This window comes from Notolabrus celidotus, unplaced genomic scaffold, assembly GCF_009762535.1.
Source record: "Notolabrus celidotus isolate fNotCel1 unplaced genomic scaffold, fNotCel1.pri scaffold_141_arrow_ctg1, whole genome shotgun sequence".
Lineage (NCBI taxonomy): Eukaryota > Metazoa > Chordata > Actinopteri > Labriformes > Labridae > Notolabrus > Notolabrus celidotus.
The window spans coordinates 58,519-75,855 of NW_023260018.1; the positions used below are offsets into that span (position 1 = coordinate 58,519).

A 17,337-nucleotide genomic window follows, 5' to 3' on the forward strand; every position below is an offset into this window, starting at 1 on the left:
AGAAGTTCAAAAGTCAAATGTTCTAAAGTTTCTAAACATGACAAAAGTTGACTTCAAAGTTTGGAGGTTAAAAATCGTTCAGACTTTTATCACTTTTTCCACCAAAGTTAAACATAAAGACCTCTAAAGTCAGGGTTCATAACATCACCTTGTCTATCTGTTTCTGCTGAGTCTCAGTTTCACTGTATCTAGAAAATGACGCTATCAGTTTGTTGCCAAGTCGTGTGAAAAATTTCCTTTTCTTTAAGTCAAAACTCACCTCTGAGGTACTGGTTTCTTTACCTCAAGTGATGCTAACAAAGAGTGATCTTTTCATCTTATTATCCTATCTATCTGTCCATACTGGGTCCCAGTTTCACTGTATCACACTAAAGTCACACTAAAGTTGTCTGACATCTTTCTACAGGAGTATGAGACTGAAATAATCTTTGTTTTTACTGATTAGCTAGGGCTTTTGCTTCATAGCACAAATCTTAAAAGCTCAAGTTGTGAGGGGTTCATTCTTTTTTTTCTTGAGTCTCAGTTTCACTGTATCTAGCAAGTCATACTAAAGTCAGTTGACTTTGTTCTACAGAAGCATGACACTTAAAAAACATATTTCTATCGAACAGCTAAGGCTTTCGCTTCATAACACAAATCCATTCCAGCTCAAGTTGTGAAAAGTTTATTTCTGCTACTGCTGAGTCTCAGTTTCACTGTAACCAGCAACTCACACTAAAGTCACCTGAAATCTGCTGACCAGTGCTCAGTTTCTGTCCTGGATTTCTCTGATGGACACCAACTATCAGCAGTCTATTTCAGCTGTGGAGCTCCCGTCCATCTGTCTCTACTGAGTCTCAGTTTCACTGTATCCAAGAAGTTGCACTGAAATCAACTCAGATCTGTCTTTTTGCTCTGATAAGCTGAAACAAAGGGGTCATCAAGATGCAGATTTATAATATTATCAAGTAACTGTCAGGCTCCAGCTGAGGTCTAACTTTTAACTTGAGTTAATTATGCAAAAAAAGAACCAGGATGTTCCTGTTTTTACATGATCATTTTTGTAATCAGACCAAAAAAAGACAGTGCAAACATGTTACTGTGAATTTTTTTAGAGGAAAGTCCTGCCAAAATGATAAAAAAAGAAGGTTCCCCCTCTTGGTTACTGGAAGGAATATTGTTATTTCTTGTTAATCTGCCTGACGACCAGCTGATGTGCAGAGACACACAATAATCTGGACATATTTAATCTGTTCTTCCTGTAATGACACGTGAGATTATCAGAGCCTGGTGTTTACTCTGCCTTAATCACACCTGGTGGCCTCTGTGTGTGTGTGTGTGTGTGTGTGTGTGTGTGTGTGTGTGTGTGTGTGTGTGTGCATGCGAGGGACCTGTGCAGTGTTTTTTGGGGGTGAAAGCATAAAAACTTTTTTCCCATTAGCTCTGGTTTGACTGCTCCCATTTGTTAGCATAGCATCTGCTGGAAGGCCCAAGGAGAGCCGAGCTATCTAGCAGCGTCTGGGTGATTATTCATGTGCCTGCGCTCCTCCAGGAGCTGCTGTGCTGCTCCAGTCTCTGCTGGCTCTCTGCTGTACCGGTTGTCAAAGAGCTGAGGGAGCCCGGCGTCACCGCTCTGATTCAAAATGAATAGAAGCGCACAGATAAATCACCTCTCCATGCAGAGTGGAGGAGCAGACAGGCTGCTTTGAATGTAATTGCAAACGGAGAATGAAAACCTCCATATGTTGCTCATAACTCCGCTCTGAAATATATTTTATAATCGCCAGGAAAGTGTTCTAAAATATAATTTCCATATATTACATTCTGCTAACAGGTAAAGTGAGTGAAACCTCATCCTCACAACACCATGAAGCTTTAATTTAGACTCGTTTACATCAAACACAAGATAAAACAGGATCCTTCATCTGCTGTCTGAGCAGCAGAGCACACACACGCTGAACAACAACGTACGTCTGCTACGATATCATGACCTCTGATACCAAATCCAAGACCTGAATCACATGACCTCTGAAGGATGGATCTGAATGGACACTTCAGATCAATATGTAAACATTCATGTTCCTCAGAGGATGAATCTTAAAGGTACAGTTAAATCTACACATTCATTATAAGCGTCTTGTGCCACATGATGCTTACGACTGTACTCAAACCAAATACCAACGTTCTGTTTCAGCTGTGGAGTCCATCTGTCTCTGCTGAGTCTCAGCTTCACTGTATCTACAGTCACTTATTTATAGTTGTGTTTTTTGGGCCATTTTTGCCTTTAAGACAAAACAGCTGAAGAGAGACAGGAAATATGGGGAGTGGAGAGTGGGGGAAGACATGCAGGACATGGTCACAGCCAGGAATCGAATCGTTGTAACAAGGTCTCAGATTCTCTGTAAAAAATTATCAGATTCCCTGCAAATAGGTCTCAGATTTTCTGTAACAAAGTCTCAGATTCAATGTAACTAGTTATCAGATTCCCTGCAAACAGGTCTTAGATTCAATGTAACTAGTTATCAGATTCCCTGCAAACAGGTCTTAGATTCACTGCAACAAGGTCCCAGATTCTTTGTAACTACATCTCAGATTTGTTGCAACAAGGTCCCAGATTCTTTGTAACTACATCTCAGATTTGTTGCAACAAGGTCCCAGATTCTTTGTAACTGAGATTCACTGCAGCCAGGTCTCTGACTCACTGTAATTAGGTAGCTAGGTCTCACATTCACTGTAAATAGGGGTTGATTTGTGAATTAAGTGCAACAAGGGGTTCTTAAGGAGCTTCAATAATACGATCATGATGCAGACGCTTAACAATATGTAACTTAGAACTCGTCTAGAGATGCTTCAGAAATTTGAATTCCAACCATCTGACAAGTCTAAAGGTAAGAACGTCATAATTGATTTACATCCAGGTAGTAGAGCTTTAGAGGGTTAAGGGAGTAGCAATACTAAAAATATCAATAATTTGTTTTTAAAAAAGTTGCTTTCATTCAACCAGAAACAGTCAAACATGACTCAGAGGAACCTAAAGTCCAAAACACACAAAACCATTTGTACAGCAGCAACCAGACTCTCACACAGAGCTGCACACAAACACACAAACACACAAACACACAAACACACAAACACACAAACATGCTCTCAGAGGGACCAGGAGAGGACAACCGTTTTATCACTGAGCAGAAGTGTTCATTTATAAGCTAAACCACCCAGATATATGCCTCACCGTTCCTCCCCCCCTCTCTCTCTCTCTCTCTGTCTGTCTCTCTCTCTCTCTCTCTTTATTCCTCTCCCTCTCTCTCTCTGTCTCTCTCTCTCTGTCTGTCTCTCTCTCTCTCTCTCTCTCTCTCTCTCCCTCTCTCTCTCTCTCTCTCTTTATTCCTCTCCCCCTCTCTCTCTCTCTCTCTCTCTCTCTCTCTCTCTCTCTCTCTCTCTCTCTCTCCCTCTCTCTCTCTCTCTCTCTCTTTATTCCTCTCCCATCCCCAGCAGAACTGAAATTACTCTCCAGCCAGGCAGCGAGGTCAAAGTGTCTGGCCTCTGTTATTTGTCTTCTCCTTCCCTACGATGTGTGTGTGTGTGTGTGTGTGTGTGTGTGTGTGTGTGTGTGTGTGTGTGTGTGTGTGTGTGTGTGTGTGTGTGTGTGGACGAGAGGGAAAAGGAGAGTCGCACCCTAAACAGCGCATGTACAGTGGGACTGATTCTTACTCTGTATATCACTCATTGGAAGGTCTGTGGATCCTCAATCATCAGCCAGGTAAAGAAATACAGGAGGGTATCATCAGCGTAGTGATGAACTGAGTATTTGAAAGACTGAAAGATTACAGGAACAAACTTTACTGAGTTTAATCTCACAGATGATTGACTTAAATCTCAGATTACTCCTATCCTTTCACTCCTTTGTTTTTTTTATTCCCTTATACTTGAGATTCACTGAAATCTGTTGAACTAAATATTATGCTTGAATTCAGTTAGAGTCATTTTTAATTGTTTTCTTTACATTTCAATACTTTAGCGTGACATCGGAAAAATCAGAGCGAAAATGAAGCAACTGATGAACCAATGAAATGTCAGGTTGAATTTCATAACAGCTGATCTCTATTTTATGTCATCACTCAATTATTAGCTAGCTGAGCTTATGGAAGCACAACAAGACTCTGATTTATATTTTCCCAATATCTTAGAAAAATTGTTCAAAACAAACTGAAATTCTGAAAAAAATGGAATGAAATAATAATAATAAAAATAATAGTAATAATAACAATATAACTTATATAAGTAATAACAATAATAATAATAATAATAATAATAATAATAATAATAATAATAATAATAACAATAATAATAATAATAATAATAATAATAGTAATAATAATAGTAATAATAATAGTAATAATAATAGTAATAATAATAATAATAGTAATAATAATAGTAATAATAATAATAATAATAATAATATATAATAACAATAATAATAATAATAATAACAACAATAATAATAATAGTAATAATAATAGTAATAATAATAGTAATAATAATAGTAATAATAATAATAATAGTAATAATAATAGTAATAATAATAATAATAATAATAATAATAATAATAATAGTAATAATAATAATAATAGTAATAATAATAGTAATAATAATAATAATAATAATAGTAATAGTAATATAGTGATAATAATTATAATAATAATAATAATAATAGTAATAATAATAATAACAATAATAATAATAATAATAATAATAATAACACTTATATTAGTAATAATAATTGATAGGACTCATACAGTGCTATTCTAAGTTTCTTTACATGAAGTGCAACAAAACAAAATAAATAAAAAACAACAAATTAAATTGATTGAAACAATGATCACACTTCAAAAGAAGACAATGAAGTCACTGTTATCTTTATCTTATCTTATACTGTTCAAAGTTACTAAAGGCTAAATGAGCTGTAAGTAAATAATCATTCCTCACTACCTCTGCTCTCTCTCTCTCTTTTACCCACAGCATATTCAGGCCAACTCGCCCAACAGTGACACCTACAGGAGCGGAGGTCTGTTGTGATTACTTGCAAATAAAAGCACATTTATAATCCACTTAATGTATTGATATTTAGAGGGGGGGGGGTATATATTTTTGCACCGCCTTAGAGTGAGATGTCCCCTCCTGTCCTCCTCCTCGGTCCCTCCTAGCTTCCTTCGCCCACTCCTCTTCGTCTTCTAGCTCTTAACACGTCACTATCCATCAATTAATCACCCGCAATCAATAAACCGTCCCGGAGTGTGACTACATGCAGACGACACACTTCATTTCTTCATGCAGGCATTCATTCAGAACACTATATGTATTTACAAGTGTCAGTGTGTGTGTGTTAGTGTGTGTGTGTGCAGCTTTTTATGTGTGTGTACCTTATATTCAAATGCATCTCTCCTTCCATGGGTATAAAACAATATTCATCACTATTAGAAATCCATAAAGGCTCCATCCTGCTGCAGCACTCTGCCGTCATATTAACCAAAGAAAGCACTCAGCTCTCTCGCTCTCTCCAGTGTCCCCGTGCTCGTCCGACCCGGGTACTTTGTCCCCGGATGGCACCATCCAAAGCATTACATCTCTTACTACCCCCAACGCTCATACTTCACCCCCCCCACCCCCTCCCCGACCAGCTGCACATGTGCAGAGCTGTCATCCTGCGGCGTTAAACCGTCACTGTGACCGCTGAGTGGTTCTGTACCTGAGACGATGATTTCTAATAAGACAAACCTTTGGGGGATGTGCCGTCACGGTGAGGACGCGCGTGGTTGTGTTGTGATATGCAAACTGTCAAAATGTTAAAATCTCATTTGCAGAGTTGCCTTTTGTTTGTGGAGGAGGCGGCAGAGAAAACATTTCAGTGTCTGTGACGCTGATCACAGCGGAGGACTAACAGATCAGTCCGTATCAACTGGTTTCACTGATGCAGAGTCTGGCCCCCCCCGTGAAGCTCCGGCCTCTGAAGGCTTTAACACAGACACACATAGTTTTACTCTGATGGAAGAATAGAGTCAGGACAGTTAATGACAGCTAATTCAGACCCGATTAAATCATTCAGACTACTGTCCCAACTTTTCACAGGACTGATCTATATAACACAGAGTGTGGTGTTCCACAGGGCTCCATACTGGGTCCTCTTATATTCCTTATATACATCAACACCTCGCATTTAATATCATAAAAGCTTCCACTCATTTTATTTGCCAAAGCCACAAAAACTTTTATAATTGCTGAGATTCACTGTAACTAGGTCTCAGATGTACTGCAAATAGGTCCCAAATTCCCAATAACAATGTCTTAGATTAATTGCAACTAGGCCTCAGATTCTCTGTAATAAGGTCTAAGATTCTCTGTAACAAGGTCCCAGATTCTCTGTAACTAGGTCTTAGATTCCCTGTAACTAGGCCTCAAATTCCCAATAACAAGGTCTTAGATTAACTGCAACTAGGTCTCAATTTCTCTGTAACAAGGTCTAAGATTCTCTGTAACTAGATCTTAGATTAACTGCAACAAGATCTCAGATTCCCTGTTACTAGGTCTCAGATTTTCTTTTATCCCACCAGATCTGTTACCTTTAGAATTCTACAGAATAGCCAGCTTTCAATCAGGCGCTGATTTGAAAACAGTTCTTCTTCTTCAGTTTGCAGTCTATCTTCTTTCTTGGTCATTAAAACTTTCAGGAAGGATGTTTTGAGAGGAAGAACAAAAAGCATTGCATGATTTCTTGAAGCTGTTCAGATCTCACTAAGTTCAGTTGAACTCTGTCATTGAAAGATGACATTTCAGTTTCAGAACCTCCTCCCAGGAGCTTTATAAAACAGATTTTATCATCTTGTGTTTCCCAGTTTAATCTGTAAGGAAGGAATGAAGAGTTTTAGTCCGTATCAAAGTTTGTGTTTTGTTCTGGAGTCGGTTCTTATTTCACAAACATTATCACACCGTCTCGGGTTGTAAAGATTGTTCCACAGCTAAGCTTCAATCACAGCACCATCTGTCTTTCACGCTGCATCTTAGCATCAAATCAAACCCTGACATGCTCAGTGAGTGTGACAGTGCGTCAGCTGACTGCCTGCAGTGTGGAGTGAAGGATGGAGAGTGTAAATGTCAGAGCGCTCTAACCTGCTGCTCTCCCAGCTCTCTCTTCAGTCGGTTCTGCCACTGCAGCGCCTGCATCACGATCGCCTCCCACCTCCTCTCCAGGTTGATCGACAGCAGCTGCAGGGCCTCGCGGTGCTGCTCCGCCTCTGGGCCCACCTCCGCCATGGGGCCCGACTGTCCCGGAGGAGGGGATTGTGGAGACAGTTTTGTTAGAATTACAAAAGCTATTATCATGCTAATCATATGATTAAATTCAATTCATGGGATGATTTTAAATCCGTACAGTTTGAGCAATATAATTCCTCTGAAGGTTAAGCTGAGTCACGGGGATTTGGTGCACAATTTACAGGATTTCAAGAAGAGAGAATACAACGTGTTGAATCAAGAAACATCAAATTTCTAATTTTGAGCTGAGAGAACAGAGAAGCAAAGACCTGTCAGACACATACAATGTTGAATTATTAAATGCTATTTAATGGTTTGAATGAGTTTAACATTCATTTAATCATTCAGACATTAAAATAAACTTTGGTAAAACCTGGAGAGATGTTGTTTTCTGCAGAACTTAGACTGAAAATGTTTGTAGATGTATCATTTCTGCACTGTACTGTTAATTATTTTAATTTGGCAGTCATTCCTGCCGGTTATTCTAAATGTTAAAGTGTCGGCTCTTTCTTCTCAGGGTTAAGGTAAGGGGTCAGATCTCTGGAGATGTAGGGGTCGAGTTTAGAAGGAGTTAGGAGTCATTGTTGACAAAGACAGAATCAGGTTTAAATAAAGGACCCACCTGGCTTTGCTGCAGCAGCTTCTGGCAGAGTTTGAGAACAGAGGCGACACCTCTGCGTCGGGCTCTCACCTCTGAAGACAGCGACTGTCGGGTGACAGAAACAAGAAAAGAGAGAAGGAAAGGTTGAGAACATCATCAGATCCAGCCTCAGCCTTCTCCTGCTGCTGCTCTCCCTGCAAACCTCTTCACAACCCACCTCTACCTCAGCTCCTCCTTTCTGCTGTGTCTGATTTTACCAGTGTCATATGTATCGTCAATGATGCTTGCTCTGTTTTGTACCCCTGGATCTTTGCTGATGCTCTCCCTGCTTTGCATTTTCATGTATGCAGATGAAAGAGAGAGGAATAGTGCTCTTCCTTCCTTGGCATTTCCAATATCACACAAAAGAGAAGGGATGTGTGCTCTCCCTGCCTTTGCTTTTCAGCTATGCACACAAACCAGAGGGGTGTGTGTGCTCTCCCTGCTTTAAACTTTCATGTATGCACACGAATGAGAGGAGAGTTGTGCTTGTGCGGTCCTGACTGAACAAGAACTTTTAAAAGATGGACTTTTGAGGACTCTTACATTGCAGGTATTAAAGCAGAGTTGCCAGCAGGAGCAATCCTAGAAGTTTTCAACCTGTCCGCGATTAACCTTAAGTTTCAGAAGCACAAACTTACCGACGGAAATGAGAATCAAAACCATGCAAATCCGATAAAAGTTGTAATAAACCTGAACTCTCCTTCAGACCTTCAGTATGCACGCCGCCTTTATTCATTTTCAAAACTCTCCACACTTCAGTGCTGTTAAATTCCGGTCATTCACAACAATTTATTAGCATAAAGTCTAATTCAGCACACACATCCTTGATCAGCAGTAACAGTGCATAAAATAAATGACAACAGCCAATATCCCCCTCTCTGCTCCTGTCTAATAAATGCAAAAAAGTGGGAAAAAAGAAACACAAGGATTGGCAGTGCCTATTATAAATCACTATATGCTGATGAGTTCCCACACGCAAAGGTCAGCGAGTGTGTGAGTGTTTGCATGTTTACTCATGCAGGCGTGTGCACAAGAGTAAGTAGATGTGTGTGCAAACATATGCATGTGTTTCTGAGTGTGTGTGTGTGTGTGTGTGTGTGTGTGTGTGTGTGTCACAGAGAATAGAGGGGACAGCCTTACTCCTCTGCGGCAGGGACCAAACACGTCCAAGCCCCAAACTATTTATGCTAATCCTGCCCGCTCGCTGAAAAGCACTTCCTTTACATTTTCTTTACATTTTTCCAATAAATATTAAACACTATTACAATGAAATGGGATTCTCTTACTCTCTCTCTCCCTCTTTTCCTCACACACACACACACACACACACTGCTCCTTTCACACACACTTCCTCCTCTGTCTTTCATCTCCCTCTTTCTCGCTCTCTTCAGTTTAGCATATTTGCAGCTCGCCCGGTTGTCTAAACAGGAGATGGGGATGCAGAATAGAGCAGACAGGATCAAGAGGACAAGCCTGGTGTGTGTGTTTGTGTGTGAGGTTGCAGATAAATTTATTCCAAACAGGAGGTGTGTATTATGTTGAAGGAGGAGGCTCCAAACAACAACAAAACAACTAAGTGATACTCGCTCTGCACCAAATAACTGCAGCCGACAGCGTGGGGGAGCGCGGGGAGATAAATGAAGCTAGATTGAAGCTGGAACAATAATTCTGCGTGTTACAGTCAGAGGGGAACTACGACTCTGAAATCTGAAATCTAGACCCTGCAGAACTCACACTCCATAAAATCAACCATTTGGAACAGCTTGCAACTCTTCTTGGAATTGCAGCTCCACAAGTGTCCACTTGAGGCTGGCTGCAAAAGCCAAGGGATCTGCATCAGGCTTCATGTTGCAGCCTGGCACAAAAACAGTTTCCTAAACCTATCTGTGTTGATCATATTAAGGCTAACACATACGTATAATTATGAATAAATAAGAGGCTGACTGAAAGGTGTTGCTAGCTGCCAAGTCTGGCCCAAGTGGCAACCTCCAGCCGCGAGAATTGAAGCCGATGTGGAAGTGTTAAAAACTGCATTTCATTGAGTGTCCACTAGAGGCTGGCTCTGGAAGTACCAGGAAACCACATACACACCAATTCAAAGAAGCTGATTTCTACAGCAGAACTAAACATGTTTACAGTCTGGTACAAAAAATGAGTGTAGTCTGGATAGATCATTTCTCAATCAGCACAAGTAAATGCACTACACCACCAGACCAGTAAGGGGCAGTAAAACAAAGAGGAATGCCGTTCATCACAGATGACACCATAGAAGCAGACGGACAGGCAGGTATCATTCTGAGCAACACAACAGTTAGCCTGTTAGCATGAAGAGACTCAGCTGGTCTGTTTTAGATGGTGCTATATTTCATCACAGATGGATTCACTGAATCAACACGTGAGAGGAGATAAGCGCGAGTAGCAAAGACGTTTCAACACGGCTTTAAAATCCTTTTGAAAAAAAAATTGAAAAAAAAAAATGATGTTTTTTGGGGGGGAAAAAAAAAAATTTGAAACATTTTTTTGACAAAATCAAATGTTGACAAAAAAAATGTTGACAAAAAAAATTTTGACAAAAAAAAATTTTGACAAAAAAAATTTTGACAAAAAAATTTTGACAAAAAAAATTTTGACAAAAAACATTTTGACAAAAAATTTTTTGACAAAAATAAATTTGACAAAAATAAATTTGACAAAAATAAATTTGACAAAAAAAAAGTTCAAAAGTTGACCCGGAGCCTGTCGAAAAAATTAATTTTCCTCAAATTTTAAATTGTGCTCTTTAAGCAGAAAAACATGAAAAGAAGTGAAAATTTTGGGCCTGCAGTTCAAAACATGTAAAACGCAAAGAATGAATCAACACAACAGTTAGCCTGTTAGCATGAAGAGACTCAGCTGGTCTGTTTTAGATGGTGCTATATTTCATCACAGATGGATTCACTGAATCAACACGTGAGAGGAGATAAGCGCGAGTAGCAAAGACGTTTCAACACGGCTTTAAAATCCTTTTGAACTCAAAAAGCCGTGATCGCAGAGATCGGCCGGTGTTTTGGTTTAAACGGCGACCCTGTTAACTGGAGACTCTCAGCCGGATGCATCCCTCATAAACGTCTTTAGACCATCATTAAATATCTGATGAGGATATTTTGAAATCTTAATAAAAACTAAACTAGTTTGCATTCCCAGGAACTCCCTCTGTGTTTCAACAGCTGTGTAAACTCCACAAACACTGACACGTTCAGCTGAAGGTCTCCAGTTTACAGGGTCACTTTTAAAACCGGAACACCGGGAGGAGAGACGCATTCACGGTGGGCTGAGAGAAGACTACTGTTACAAGCTGCTAAATCAAGAGAATCACAGCTTCTTCTTTTGAAAAGTACACACACATACAAAAAAGATAGAACAAATAAAAACTAATGAAAGAAAGAGAAATCAAGAGAATCACAGATGTGTGTGATGTTATTGTGGACGGAGGGAGGAATAAAAACACTGAGGTTAATCTACCAATCAGACACGTTCAGCATTGCAGGCCCCGCCCCCTGAAAGTCCCGGGACCTTTGAAAAGTACTACCCCCCTAGCAGGGGCTTTTTAGCGGGGAGATTATCTACCCCTGAACTAAATTTAGACCCTGGGTCCACCGGTCCAAACACACGTAGTTCAGGGATAAAGTTCTGCTTTAATGAGTATGCTAAAGTATGCTAACGTCTACCTTGATCTTCTCTTTTTGAGATATCTTTGGTCCTTTTCTGTTCGTATCAAACTGAAAACACAACACCTCTTCTTTCTTTCTTTTTATCAGTGTCAGGATTTCTATTTGGTCAGCTTCAGACTGCAAAGCTTTTCTCTGAGAGTTTATTTTTGGACAGAAAAGAGAGAGAGAATCCTAAGTCTCTATTGTTTCTGCACTGCTGGTTTTTATGCACTGATCCCCTCCCTCTCTCTCTCCCTCTCTCTCTCTCTCTCTCTCTCTCTCTCTCTCTCTCTCTCTCTCTCTCTCTCTCTCTCTCTCTCTCTCTCTCTCCCTCTCTCTCTCTCTCTGACGGGTCGAGCCTGGCTGGGCCTATATTGACTCAGAGGGCTCTACAGACACAGTCAGACAAATATTTGCTAAAAAGCTTTTCTTTCCAAAATACATGGAAAGCCACGGAGAGACTGCGGGGGAAAAGAGAAGGAGACAGAGGATACGGAGGGAGGGATGAGATGGACGGAAAATAAGTGTGAGGTATAGGTCGACGGAGAAGAGGAGGAGAGGTAGTGTAAAGAGAGAGATGGAAGATTAAAGTGGGTACAAAGAAAGTCTGAGATAGAAGGGGAATGGAAAAGTTAGAGAGTAACAACGAAAGAAAAACACAGAGAGAGAGAGAGAGAGAGAGAGAGAGAGAGAGAGAGAGAGAGAGAGGGAGGGAGAGAGGGAGTGAGAGAGGAGTGAATCAGATCTGAAGGGGAGCTGCTGATTTGTTAATGTGTAAAAACGGGGAATTAAAGTGAAGGTCCAAAAGACAACAGGAAGAGGAAGAGGGGCACCTTCAGGGTCCTGTTCTGCAGAGTTGGGCCCCTAACCAGTTGGCGTATTTGTAGAGTCGGGGTTACAGAAAGCTGGACCTTCATAGACCTGCATTGCAACCCTCATTCAGCCTTATGTGGAGACCCAAGGACTGACATCGCTGATACAAGCAACTGAAATGAGCTCCCCCCTAAAGGGTAGCGAGGCTCACCTTCAGGCTGGAGGTGGTCTTGTTTTTAACCGTGCACATGATGGTGACCATGCAATGTGCTCAACCTCAAAAGGTAACACGATTCAGACACAGTTTTAGGATGATTTGAAGGGGTGCCCACACTTTTTGGGCTTGTGAGCTACTTTTAAAATGACCAAGTCAAAATGATCTACCACCTACAATACAAAGTGAAATATATCTGTGATTTTAGTTCCCTTACTTTTCTCTTTATTAGCTCGTTTTTTGGAGGAAAGTCAGTGTCATTGTTTTTATGAACAGTTCAAAAGTGTCTCTCCACATTTCCCTTCTTTGGGATAGCAATGCTAGCTTGACAGGTAAGGCAAATGCACTTGGTGAAAAAAAAGTCCTCCTCCCATTCCTCATGGAAGTGGTACGATCTTACTTTCTTACTTGGCCCAGCTCTCTCGCTCATTTTTCACCTCTTCTTTTTAGACATCTGTTGAATGACTGACTAGTTTGCACTTCGCTTGCAGGAGTTTTGCAGTAGCTCACGTTTGTCCGTGCATGTGTGGTGACCTGTGTGTTAAACTTGGAGAGACAGGCTGCCTGGTGCGTCAATCAAGGGGCAGATGCCAGGTGATTGGATGGCAGCTATTTTTTTTGAATGGGACGCAATCTACCGGTCGATCGTAATTGACATATTTGGCACCCCTGCTCTAGAGGTATCTTCCATGAGGATGCAGGTTGCATCATTAAGAATGTGTACAATGATGTTGTGTACTCAGGAAGGTTGAAAAGAAAGTACATCTCCAGCCTCAGAGATTGGGTGGTGGGAAGTAGAAGTAGGGCCCCTACTTGGGAGGAGACCTTGGGGTTGCCCAGATCTCGCTGAAGGGATTATATCCCGCCTCGCTTGGGGACACCTTAGATTCCCCTGAGAGGACTTGGAAATGTTGCTAAGGAGTAGGATGCTTGGGTCGACAAGCTTAGCCTGCTGTCACTGAGATGAAAATGGATGGATGGATGACGTGAGAGTAGATGTAGTGGTGTAACTCTGCTGTTTCGCAGACGATGTGACGGTTTTGGTTTGGAATTTGTCCTGATCCATAGTCCTAAGTAAGACCAATGCTCCTTAGGTTGTTCAGCCTTTCATTAGGGCTTCAACTGAGACTAGAGTAACCCTGGAGGGGCGACATATCCCATCCAGGAAGTCGTGGGACGCTCAAGAGAAGATGGAGAAGGCGACTGGCGAGAAGAGTTCTGCCAAACGGCGAAGGATGGATGAATTCGTCATTTTTACAATCATGAAAAAAGCAAACCCCTCGTTTCCCTGCAGTAATGTCTTCTCTGTACGTTTATCTTTTTAGTCCAACTGAAGGTCGACCAGGAGAGACACAAGAAGAACAAGTACTGTCTGCCTTCTCTCACTTCATGCATTTCTCTTTCTGTCACTCAACCTCCTCTTAAGAGAAGGGTGACCTACTCAGGATAAACAAAAAGAAGAGCATCTGCTTCCCTCTTTCTCTAATTCCCCCTCCACTTCCTCTCTCTCTCTCTCTCTCTGTCTCTCTCTGTCTCCTTCTCACTCTCAAGCTTGATCTCTCCTGCTCTCACCCTCTCCATACCTCTCTCTCTCTCTCTCCCTCATTCTTAAATCTCCCTCTCCTAAAAACAAAATCCTCTTAACTCTCCTCCACCTCCTCATCTCCACAATCTAATTACCGAGACCTGCCGTGAAGAGAGGGATGGAGGGAGGGAGGGAAGGAGAGAGAGAGAGGATAGAGGAGAGGATAGAGGAGAGTAGAGGTTGTTAGTGTGGTTGCTATGTCAGTGGTTTTAAAGAGTAAAGCACTTTGAAATGAGAGCGAGACAGAAAGAGACGCAGAAGATGAGAACTTGGAACTTTGAACGAATGTTGATGTGAGTGATTTACAATCTGACTTCATCCAGTCGGACTACAGATCTGATGAGTTTAGGTTCAGTGTAAGCTCAAAAGAATCCAAGTTATGGTTTGTAACAGATTGTAGTTTGGTAAATAGGAACCAGCACTGATGGTAGGTTGGATGTTGATGCTCATGGGGTATCTAGGTGGTCATTATTTGAAGTGTAGACATCTTTGTACTGAATATTTGTTGGATGTTAACGATGGTTCGATTGGAAACTCAACACTTTCAACTATCTGCAAAATGTCCTCTCAGAAGCTGCTTTCAATCTGATTTAATTTGACCTCATAGATGAGAAGCATCATGTTACAATTTTAACTATTTCATTCATTTCAATGAGCCTCTAGTATTTCATAATGTTACATTCTGCTCTGTTTGTTGGCTCATTCATGGAAGACGATTAGGGCCAAGGAAAAACAACAACTTGGAGGATGGGCGAGTAAAAAAAAATAAAGTTTAAGGTCTCAATTTTTTATTTAAATTCTGAGAAAACAGTCAGAACTGTGAAGAAACCACTCTAGAAAATGTTGAGATTAAAATCAGAATTCCAAGATTAAATCTGGGATTGTGAGATCAAAATCAGAGTTTCAAAAAAACTAACACCTTAACATTTTTTTCAGTGGCTCTAATCCTCCTCTACCGATTAGATATGAGCAAGTTCCATATTTATATGTGGACTAACTTTCCTATGAATTGTGTTTCATAAATATTTTTCCTATTCTGTAAATTTCTGTCTCATAGTGTAACAAACTACTGAGCGATTACTTGGGTCTAAAAAGGCGTCAAACACATCCACAGAAGGGACGCCCTGCACCATAACTCATCATGTCAAATACAACAAATACAACAAATACAACAAATACAACAAATGCAACACGGGTAACACCGTTTTATACAAGCAGGGGAGGAGTATGACAACAAAATAAAAGAGAAAGAAAGGAAGATGGGACTAAGAGGGATTGACAGAAGGATGGAACTAGAAGAGACAGATATTATAAAAGGACGAGAGGAGGAAGAGGACAAACTGTAACGTGAGGAGAGACAGACAAAGAGACACAAGGAGGCAGGGAGGAGGAGAGAAGGAGAATTTTGGTTGCTTGCGCAGTGACCCAGTGGATATTTCAATCAATTACCATTAATTAGAAATCTCTGATTAATTCTATTTGTTGATTAAGTCAATTAAAACCACAAGCACTCGTTATCGCACAACGAGCCTAATGAATTCCTGTCGACAATTTGTTCCCACACACATATTCCCTCTGCTGCTGCTAATACCGCCTACAGCTAGCTTAACTTTGTCGTTTGCATACTCTTCCTCATCTCTCCCTCTCTTCTCTCAGCGTCTGACATTTCTGTCTCCATCCCTTCATTGTTCCACTCGTCCTCCTTCCTCTTATCCGTTTCATCCTTTCACCCACTATCTGCCTGTTACTTTTTTAATTTTTCACTCCAGTTTAATTTCTTCTGTCGGTCCGGCTGAATCCATAAACGAGCAGGAGTCGTCGTACTTCCACATTCTGCTGAGGAGGTTTGCTGAAGAGCACCTTGACGGCTGAAATCCAGCAGCAGGGGGGCGAGGAGAGCGTCTCCTTCAGGGTTTGGGAGAATACATTTCTAACTTACAACCTTGTCCTCTCACCTCAAGGCTAGGGATTCCCAAACAGGGATCCTCAGGAGGTCCCTCACATGGGCTTTAGGTACAGTAATGGTGCAAACCAAAATGTTCAACCTCCCTCTGAGGACTTTCAGCAATGTTTTGGTGCAAAATTCAGTTTCTGCTGTCAGTTACACGACGAAACAAACAAGAACACAAGAATCTTTGAGAAACAGTAAAGACACGTAGAAAAACTATGAACATTATTGGGTTTTATATTTCAAATCAGTTATCCTTGATTTTTGTTTGACAGAAAGCAGCAAAGAAATACTGTTTGTGGCAAAAACCAAGTCCCTAAAACTGCAGTTCCTCAAATCGCCACTTGAGGCTCTCCCCAAAAGCGAGTCAGTCCCCAACACTTAGCTAAAGACAAGAAGAATAACTGTAGTGTCCACGGTATCCTTTTGTTTTGTTTTTTGTTTCCTTTGTGCGTGAATCACTCCTGGGCTGACTGTTGTCCGAGACGCTTGTGTTGCTTGAGAGAAAAAAGGTGGAATGTCCGGAGGATGTGGTTCAAAAATATAAATTGTGTTTTATTTGTGATCAAATAATTTAAACATAAACAAAACTGTATAAATGATTGATTTGAAATAAAGACTATCTTCAAGGTCCGCAAGTTCCGCAAGGTCTAAAGACTGAGCCCTTCAGTCAGCCACACCACTAGGCTGCAGCACCTCACTCTTAAAAACTCGGACCTGCGGGATCACAACAGTTAGTGTACACACCACCCCACACACACACACAGACACACAGATATTTCTGAAATATAATTCAATTATTAAATGTAATTTTAAACTAAGAAATTGGCTCCTACAATAACTAAATGTTGGGTTTTATATTTCAAATTAGTGGTTATTAATTTAGGTGGGAGTTTGGACGTGAGGTGTATCCCAGGGGTTCACAGAGTCAGGGGATAAAACTGAAGCATCCAGAGCCTTAAGTGTTCTCATGTTTAGGAGGCCTCGGCAGCACCCTGTTATAAAACTACATCCACACTTCTTCTGATCACATGCGACACGTCATTTTATGAGACTTCTCAAAGTGTGCCGCGTCACATTATGGATTAAAACTCTAATGCCCCGCCTCCTCTGACCCCGAATCCATCCGTCTCCCGCTCTGCAGTTTTTAACATCTCA

The 17,337-nt window shown here is 40.8% G+C and overlaps 1 protein-coding gene across 1 annotated transcript in view; it reads right to left on the bottom strand.

The window, feature by feature from the left end:
- The window catches only part of akap6 (A kinase (PRKA) anchor protein 6), a 115,930-nt gene that overhangs the window by 17,903 nt on the left and 80,690 nt on the right, over window positions 1-17,337 (bottom strand). Inside the window, exons 10-11 of the mRNA XM_034678381.1 lie at window positions 7,910-7,993; window positions 7,144-7,296 (exon numbers count right to left, since the gene is read on the bottom strand). Of these exons, the coding sequence (XP_034534272.1) occupies window positions 7,144-7,296; window positions 7,910-7,993 (237 nt within the window). The remainder of the gene's footprint in view (window positions 1-7,143; window positions 7,297-7,909; window positions 7,994-17,337) is intronic.